A 10,234-nucleotide genomic window follows, 5' to 3' on the forward strand; every position below is an offset into this window, starting at 1 on the left:
TTGACTGCTGGGCTGGTGCTCTATCTACTGCCCTATCTAGCTTCCCTCATATAATGTATTTTCTGATAGAATTTAAGCTCCTTCAGGGTAGGGATTGTTTCACTTCCCCAATTCCTTGCATGGTACTTAGCTTATAGTATAGACACATAATAAAGATTTGTTCAGTGCTTATCATGTGTTTTTTTTTTTTTCCTTTTACCTGAAATATCCCTCTCTTTCTCTTTGCCTTTTAAATCCCAATCTCTTAAAGCCTAATTCAAATATACTTTTTTCAAAAATTCCTTAAATATATATATGTTGAGGTAGAAAAACACATAAATCTTTATGAAATTTGTGACATCTTTCTGATATGCTTATCATCTATTAATATGTACCCTAATTAGTATTATATGTGCTCTTAACTTCACAAATATTATATGCCCTTTTTTCTTCAAGTCTATTACAATGCACAGTATCCAACAAATAACCAATTACAGTATCCTCTAAGTCTTTTAACTATATACACAGCTTAATACAGCAGGGACAAAGAGAAGTTTGAGATAATCTTAATTCTTAATTTGTAAAGGCCATGAAAGTGATTAGCTTTATTACAAATCATCCCTCAGCTTTAGTGTATTCCCCAGCCTGTGTCATTTCATAAAATATACCTTGTTAATTTAGCTATATATTACAGTATTCCATCTAGCATACTTAGCCATCTCCCTCCCATCCTAGTTAACCATAAAGATAAATCATGGTCTGAATTGTTGTCCTAATGGGAACAGGTCACTCCATGGGATGACCTCCAGGATAAAGTCATCCATGTGAGAAGGAAAGAAAAAAATTCCCAGATTTTCCAGTGCCCATTATTCTGGGACTTGCATGATTCTACCATTGGTGTATTATATAGGACCTAATTCTGTAACTGTTTTTGTTGTGATTGTCATTCTGAATGGAAGCCCTTACCCCAACCACATGCTAGACTCTAGTTTTGCACTAAATGAATATTTAATCCAACAGTCACCAGATTTATACTGGGAAGAGCATTAACACAGTAGTTTATGAGTTCTTAGACCTTTAAAAAAAGATAACCTAATGATTAGTCTTGGAGTTATTGAGGTGGGTAAAGGACTTTCTATCTCTGCTACATTTGTTACAGAACTTTGTCATTCTCAGTTGCCCCATGTGTTCAGTCTCTGTCCTGTGCCTATATTTGTTAATATATGTGTATACACCTAAAAGACAAACAAAATCTAAGTACAAAGGCTAATAGAGAACACACAGAGGAGGTAGCCCAGTCTGCTTTGACCTCTCAACCAAAATATCCATAGTTTGACATTCCAGTGTGTCCCTTATTTCTTAGATTCTAATGCATTGTAGCTTCCCTATAGAATCAAAACTTTTTCATGCTGTATTTTTAAAAAAAGACAGAAACAAAATGAAAAAGATGTCATTATACAGCAGGGACATTTTGGTGATAATTCAGGGTGACAGTAGTTTAGCTGTTGGATTTTAATAGTATATTTTCTATAGAATTTCAGGAATAATGCAAAATTGTTCTTTTCTATCCTTCACTTTGATTAAGTCACTACCATATCTTGTGTGAGGCTCTGATTTCTTATATAAAAATGAAATTCTTATCCCTCAAATCCTTAATTTATACCTTCAGGTTCGTATAGTTGTGTATAGGTACATTGTTGCTTTTCTTTACCTTACCTAATTATATTTTTGTTCATCTGCTTCTAGCCTTTCCCTTCTAATGTTTTAGTTATCCCTGTTCATTACTACTTCTGGCTCTTTTCCTCATCTGTTTACTAGTCACTTCTCCCTTCAGAATTCAGACAGATCTTGAATTTGTCTTTTTCATGAACTTGCCTCAACTTCTATACTAAGTACAACTACTTAGATCTCACATATTATTTTCAACTGCTAATATAGGAGAAATCTATTAATAAATGATGAAGGATATAAAGAAATGTTTAGCTTATGTATTATAGAATATATGAAAATCTTTGTCTACCTTACAGCATAAACAGGAGGGCAGGGGGAAGTAGGGGAAGACAACAGCAGGGTAGTCAATGCTTTAACAGTTATAACAAGGCCTTCATTTCTTCCTTCTATAGTTAGCTCTCTCTTTCTTTGGTATCCCTTCTCTGTCCACTACAGCTACTGCAGCCACCTAGAACCAGAGTAGTATCTAGTAGTAGTTCTTGTTTTCTTCTTTTACCGGCTTAATTGCTAAGGTATTCAACACTGCTCCCTTTTAGGGAGGCAGGAGGAAATATAAATCGCTATCACTCTTGTGCTTGCTTTTTTCTCTCCAGAGGTAGCAGAAGTTAGAAAAGAAAAGATCTAACTGACAATAAGAGGAAACAGAATCTAGGGGAACGGTTATTTCAGAAACCTAAAATTTCTGGGTCTACCATGGGGAGAAATATTTTCTCCACGGATCATTTACAGTGACCACAAACTCAGTGGCAATATGTTAGAATTCTCTTATTGTCTGTGATAATATAATTATGTGGTCCTGTGTCATCAGTCTTCATAAACTTGTTACAAGTAGGATTATATGTACTTACCTGATTTTGTTTGTGGCCACCATAGTACCAAATATGGCCAAGATGAGAAAGATTTGTGGATTAAGTCATTTGCAAACTTTAAAAACTATATAACTGCCAACATCATTATTTAAATTTGAATCTGATTTTCTATTATGCCTTAACCCTCAGGGTATGTATTCATGAATATTATGATTTTGAAATGGAGGTAGGTAAATACCTGTGAAGATCTCTGAGAAGCTGTCAACACAACCTCAGAAAAGTTTTTAAGTCACTCTTTGTCCTTTCCATCAAAAAGCAGACAACTTATTAAAATATTTATTGAGGTTTTGATGCTGTACTTTGCACCTAATAAATAATTGGGAACTTAATGACTTAAAATCCTTTGGCATATCAAAGAAAATATTGTAACTTTTAAATGTATATATTTCCTTTCAAATTATTACCTATTAGAGGACTTTGATGTACCTGTTTTAATGAGTTTATAAGTATATGATTAGAATGTTGTTTGTTTACTTTTAAAGGCCTTGAAAACAATTGACTTTTATTAAGTATTGTTAATATTGGCCTCAAGATCAGTAAATAAAATTCAATGCCCCTTTCCCTTGAGAACCAATTCTAATTAGTAGCATCTGAAATTTTACTTTTGGATGCTAAGCAATACATTTCTAATAGAAATTCTGTAACGGTAGATTAGGTCAACATGTATCCAAATATAAAATCAATCATATGTGTATTTTTTTTCTTTAGATCTCAGCAGTTGATTGCAAAGATGCTCTAGAAATGATATGTAACTTAGAATCTGATGGAGATGAAAAAAGTGCTCTTGTTTTATGTACTGCATTTTTATCCCGCCAATTACAACAAGGAGATATGTATTGTGCCTGGTGAGTTAATTATTTTTTAAAGACTGATTTCATTAGTTTAAAAAAAAAAGAAAGAAAGAAAGAAAAAAGAATAGCAGCAGTGATTTAGAAGATATATTAATTTTTTTTTAAGTTTTTAGGGTTTCTGTGCAGTGGGAGAACTGTTCGGTTCTGCAAATATGTATTGTATCTAGGATATACTGCAACATATTTAACATATATAGGACTGCTTGCCATCTTGGGGGGGGGGTGGAGGGAGGGAGGGGAAAAAATGAAACATAAGCGATTGCAAGGGATAATGTTGTATAAAAATTATCCTGGCATGGATTCTGTCAATACAAAGTTATTATTAAATAAAATTTTTAAAAAAAAAGTTTTTAGGGTTTTTTTTTTCAGTACTGATGACTTAAAAGTTATTACATGCTTTCTTGGCATTGATTATTAAGCCCTTCATTTTAAAATTGCTTAAATTTTGTTTCATCTTAGCAAATATTTATTACTTATCTATTTCAAAGTATTGTGCAAGGATGCTGAGGTAAATGCAAAGGTTAATAGGAGATGTTCTTGGCTTCACAAAGCTTATAGTTTTCTGGAAAGGAATTTTCATCCAAAAAGATACACAGATTTGTTGTTGACCTCTTTCTCTTCCTGTCAGTAATCCTTGTCTTTCCTCTACATCCTGAGTTTTTGTTGTGATACAAGAGCCACCTTCCAGTTGCTGCTGGAGGTCTAACCCAGACCTGTAGAATGGATCTCTTCATGTGAGAGGATGATGATGATAATACAAGGAAACTGAGAGATAGTTGCTGTTCTCTGACCTCTCTACTAAGAGGCAGTTATGTTCTCTGACCTCCCTCCTCTTCCCTCTTGCTTCCAGTTTATTTCATTCCCAATCTACAAAGAACATCTGCAAAGGCTGCTTTGCAACTCCTGCAAGTTTATGATTCACAGCTGTGGAGGCTCTTGAAGAATTGATCTGCCCCTTCACCTAGGCATGGTCCTTAACAGGTTTTCTCCATCCTCTAAAGGCTTTGCTGCTATAGAAAAAAAAATTAGAAGATATGTTTTCCTTCTTTAAAATATAGCATATAATAAAATCTTCATAATATTTATAAAGTAGATTTAAATGTATACAATACAAATGGAAGGAAAAAATCCTCAGACATATTAAATATCAGACAGCAAATAACCAGTAAATAATCTTCCCTGATGGATTATTTCAATCCAAATTTTTAAGAATTGCGAAGGAAGCATGGTCTGACAAGATAGGAAAACACAGTACATGTGGGAGAATGGGTTCTACTAGGTCAGTAGAAGGAAAATAAGTAAGCCTTTGTTAGAACAGATGAAAAGATTTGCTGGTGTTGAAGCACAGTACTTTTATATATATACATACATACATATAAAATAGCTTTTTATTTTTCAAAATACTTGCAAAGATAATTTTCAACATTCCCCCTTGCAAAACTTTGAGTTCCATGTTTTTCTTCCTTCCTCCCCACCTCCCTCTTCCCCTAGACAGCAAATAATCCAATATATGTTAAACATGCAATTTCTCTAAACATATTTCTGCATTTATCATACAAGCAAAGTACTTTGGATGGAAAGTTTTAAGATGGATGATATAGTGTTTACCTTGAAAAAGGATCTTGACACCAGATTTTGAATTCAATATCCAAAGAGATACCATATAGATGGGAGAATGACATAATGCAAATGATGTTTGAGGAAAATTGTCGTAGGAGTGCAAAATAAATTAGGGATGGAGAAGTTAGATGAAGGAATATGAAAGTGACAAATAAAACAACTAAAATTGAATTATAGAATCTTAGCATTTGGAAAAGGCTTTAGAAATCTAGTTCAAGCTCCCACCCAAAAGTATGTTTGTGATGATTTCAAGCTCTTCTGGTGCTTGTTGGAAAGAACAGATCAAAAAGATGTTGCAGAAACAAAAGTGACAGCCTTAATGTAATACATTGTGTAAAGGCTAGTGAAATCAAACTCAGAATGGGTGTCAGTCTCAAATTAACTTGTCTTAAGATGTAACTTTATTCTATGTTTTATTGGACTTTTATTTGTTTTGTTAAATATTTTCCAGTTACATCTTAATGTGGTTCTTCCCATACCTGGAAGTATTGAGGAAGGCAAATGTTTAACGTCTTTGGTTTAAGATATACAAGAGAATAGGATTTGGAGAAAATATAGGGAAAGGAGTCTCTCAACCAAGAAGGAACAGAATATAATTCAGTGCAGTGAGTTAATTAGGAACTAAATATATTAACCGAGGTTTTTAACTTGCTAAGTTTAACATTTTCAGTTTCGGGTGGAAAGGGATACCCAAATAAAGGCAAACAGTAGAAAAATTAGAATTAGGGAACTAAGGAGAAGTCAGAACCAGATATGTAGATTTTAGACTAATCTGTTAACACATTGAAACTATTAATGGATCCTTAAGGGAATTGATTTAGAGGAAAATGAGCAAAGAATCTAGAATTGACTCTTGTGAAAATACCAAGAAATAATATATAATTGTGGGTAGAATACCTGGCAAGGAAATGGAAACAGAGAGATTGACCATTCATTGCAGAAGTTTGTCCTGCAGGGAAAAAATATAAAGCAGTTAGCCCCAGACAGGAAAGAAAATAGCACTCAGAACCAAACTCCTACCCAAGACTACTCAGACTTTCTCTAAATAAACCTTCTCTGCACAGTCATTGGCATAGCTGCCCCTCTCTACCACTGTCAGGACTGTAAGGACTTCTGAGGACTCTTGCTTTTCCAGAGAGTTTCAGGCACAAATACAGAGCTTTCATTATCTTTCATCTAAGATAAAAGTTGAGTTGCAAAGACAGCTGCACTAACAATTAAAGAGAAAGAATGAACTAAAGCACTTATCAATTGACTAGTTACAGAAGACAGATATATTTACCTTAATTTAGCTATTGCAGGCTTTCCTACTGTAGGTCATTGCTCTTACAGAGAATAAAATGGGACAGTAGTTTAAAAGAATAAGTATAAGCCCTACCTTCAGAAGAATCTATTTGCTTCTGACAAATGTAACTATTTCATTCAAGATGAAATTAAGTAAAACCAGAACTCTAGTTCAGTTTTGTTTTTAGAATGAGATTTAATTTTCTCATTTTGTGGCATATTTCTATGTAAAATTATTCTGTTTTTCTTTGTGTACTACATTATTACTGGTTCTTCTAATAAAGGTACCTCATAATAATAGATCTAATGGAGTAGTCTATTTGTACTTTAAAATGTAAGAAACAACATAACATTGGTGATTATCAGCATTTTTAAACATATTGCCAGTTGAAATATGGATTATGAATACACTGGGTTTTTTTTTAATAGCAAATATTTCTTTGTAGAAAATAGTATCTTTTTGTCTGAATTGAAAGAATGTTAAACACAGGCTGTTTACAAATTCTTAAGGATATATCTTTGAAAAAATAGTGGCTATTCAAATAGAGAAAGTGAAAGATAAAACTAATTTTATATTTGATTTCACAGACTCAATTATTATGGCTCCTGATTGCTACATTCTTGCATCATCTTGGTGTTTTGTTGTTTTTTTAAACTTCCTTTTAGGGAGCTGACTCTTTTTTGGAGTAAATTACAACAAAGAGTAGAACCATCTGTGCAAGTGTATCTAGAGAGGTGTCGTCAACTTTCTTTGTTAACCAAGACTGTCTATCACATTTTCTTCCTGATTAAAGTTATTAATTCAGAGGTAAGAATAATTAACTGTCTTTAAAATTATATAAATTATATTTAATGGATGACTTTTTTATTATTGGCACCTGTTTTTCCTGTTAATACTTTTAAGGTACTTTGATTCTTGTGTTCTAAGCATCCTGATAAGGCTGTTTGACACTTGAAACTTGGGAACACAAAGGAGAAATACTATGCTTTAACAAGAAGATCATATGAAAGCCATATTTTGGTTATTTTCTCATTGGATGATCCTGGGCTTTTAAAAATAAAACAGAAGGTATAAGAAAGATTATTCTTGTTCTTTTCATTTGAGAATACTCAGGGTGGAAATTTTCTAACTAAAAGTAATTAAATAATTTGAAGTTTGTTTAAAAGATTACCCAGTGTACGGCTATTATAAAACCAGCTTAATTTAGATTATTTTGTAGAATACTATTTTAGTTAGGAATGCAGTTGCTGTCATTCCCCCCTCCCCAATATAAGGAAACTATCTTCTAGAGATGCTGACATTTCATAGAATCAATGATCAGATTACAGGAAGATTGATGTTTGTAAATTGTATATGCTGTTTGTAATTTACCTGATAGGGGAAAATAACAAAATCAATCTCAAACCATTCAACTTCTCTACCATCACCACCACCACCCAAAAAAAAATCATAATTCTTATTCTTAAACACCATAAATGAGGAGAAGAGACCTTCATTTTTCAATTCTAATGTCATTTACATTCCTTTTTAAGAAATTAAGAGAGGGAGAATTAATATTTCTGTTTCCTTTAAATCATTATTATACAAAGTAGAGATTTTTAATATGTGGAACATCCTATATTATTCTTTAACTTATTCCCAATTTTTCCTCCATAAGATTTATAATATATACTTTCTTTTAGTTGGTGCAGTAACCAAAGTAAACCTAATTTTTAAACCATTTAACATGCTCTCTTAATTTATTATCCATTCCTAGCTTACAAAAGACCCAACTTAGAAGCAGCATATGTAGTAAAAATAGGGGAAGAGCACTGATTCAGCCACTCAAGTCATTTAACTTCCTTGACCCTTAAATTTCTTCACTCATATGATAACTGTTGGAAGAGTGATACCTGAGTTCCCTTCTACTCTGATACTCTCTTAGCCATAATTTACAAGTGATCCACATATAAAAACAGCTCTTAATTTTATATGCCCTTTCATTTTCATTCTTTTCCTTTTCTTCTTCTACAAAAAAAAAAAAAATGAAAACAGTATAACTGGACAATGATACTGATAATGAATCTAAAGAAATGTATCAATATCATTTAAGATCAGCAAAAGGAAGGAAAAAAGACAGACAGATCAAAAAATGTCCAAGAGAATTAAAATAGCTGAGAAAGAAATCCAGTTACATGATTTATCAATATCACGTATCATCTGGACATTGTTGTTTTTTATTGTTAATTTGTTTTTTATTTGAAAAACTCTAAATAGACTTATTTTTGTGACATCTTTAAGAAACAACTTTGTCAAATTGCTTTTGCGCTAATAGTGGATATTTAGCATTCAACTTTGTAAATATATACAATTTTGTCACTCTGCTGAGATCAGTGGCAGGCAATCATATCTATATTCCAAGATAAATTTACTGAAACAAGATTATAGGCCCATTTGAGGTCATATAGTACCTACTATGTGCTAGGCACTATACTAATCATTTTACAGTTATCTCATTTATCTCCACAATCCTGTGAGGTAGGTACTATTATTATCATCCTTATTTTGTAGTTGAGGAAACAGGCACAGTGTGGTCGATTTACCTAAGGTCACATAGTAAGTTTCTGAGACCACATTTAAATTCTAGACTCCCTGACTCTAGAGGTCCAATGTTTTGTTCTACCCACTGAGCCATTTGGTATATCACTGGATATGTATATTCTTTCAACAGAGCAGGAGAGTTGGGAAAAAGTCCCTACATGTCCAGCAATGCCCAAAGATCAGTTAGATTTGCAAGAATTGTCATTGCCTCAAAGATAAACATTTATTAGATCAACTTTTCTACTGTTCCTTGATGGACTATTTATGAGGAGGCAAGGAATTTCCCTATTCTTCCATTCTGTAATTTTCTGGACCAAATATATGTCTCCCTGTCCACCACTCTCTTTAATGTGTTGTCTTCTCTGTTAGGATGTAACTTCCTGAAGGGCAGGTCTTTGCTTTTCTATGATGATTTTATAGTTTCGAAATTTAGGGGATGAAGTAGCATAAACCATGTTTCATGATCAATATCTTAGTTTGGATAGTAGGAGAAGGACTGCATTTACAATCACAAAAGGAGCTAGTGTGAAAAATGTATAGGAAAATAGATGAGAATTTGTATAGATTTGTATACCCAACATTTAGTATAGTATCATTTATATAAGCACTTAATAAACACTTTGATGTAATTTAATTCAACAAATTTTTGTTGAATACCTGCTTTGTGCCAAACATGTGATAGGTTCAAGTTTTACAAAGACCAAAAAAAAAAAAAAAAATCATACCTCTCCTTTAACAGCTTTCATTCTTCTGGTATGGTTGAGGGGAAAATATGCAATAGGAGATTGGAAATTTGAAATAAAGGAATTCAGTTATCTTAGATAATTTATTTAAAAAATATATGTAGAGAATATCTTAGAGATAATTAAATGTAGAAAAATGTAAGGAACAATAGAAGTAGCAGAAGAGACAAAAAAGAGAAGTGTCAGGACATAAATCATGCAGAAAAAAAGTACTAGCCGGATCCTAATGAGTCCCAAAGAATCTTTTCCCAACTGTCTTATAGCCAGAGATCCTACATCTTCTTGATTGGAAAATAGCCTAATTTTCACTGTCCAGTCTTCCATTTCTTCAGCTACCAAAATCTGCATTTTCTTTTTCAAACTTTGCTTATAGCTTCTCTATCTTTCTTTTGTTTCTGTGCCATACTGTCTTTTTTTCCCCACTGTCTGCTTTTTTTTTTCCTGTTGGTATGCCGATATCTTTTTGCCCTGTTATAATTAATTCCATGATTCTCCCATATATTCTTTCCTCATCTTACCTCCCATCCAGCTTTTAAAACTTGCTCCTTTTATGAATGTTTCTACTTTCCATTTGCC

The 10,234-nt window shown here is 32.8% G+C and overlaps 1 protein-coding gene across 1 annotated transcript in view; it reads left to right on the forward strand.

Annotated features, from left to right (window-relative positions):
* The window catches only part of ZNF292 (zinc finger protein 292), a 93,090-nt gene that overhangs the window by 70,392 nt on the left and 12,464 nt on the right, over positions 1-10,234 (forward strand). Inside the window, exons 6-7 of the mRNA XM_051997361.1 lie at positions 3,288-3,424; positions 7,001-7,142. Of these exons, the coding sequence (XP_051853321.1) occupies positions 3,288-3,424; positions 7,001-7,142 (279 nt within the window). The remainder of the gene's footprint in view (positions 1-3,287; positions 3,425-7,000; positions 7,143-10,234) is intronic.

The sequence above is a fragment of the Antechinus flavipes genome, chromosome 4 (assembly GCF_016432865.1).
Source record: "Antechinus flavipes isolate AdamAnt ecotype Samford, QLD, Australia chromosome 4, AdamAnt_v2, whole genome shotgun sequence".
NCBI classification, from domain to species: Eukaryota; Metazoa; Chordata; class Mammalia; order Dasyuromorphia; family Dasyuridae; genus Antechinus; species Antechinus flavipes.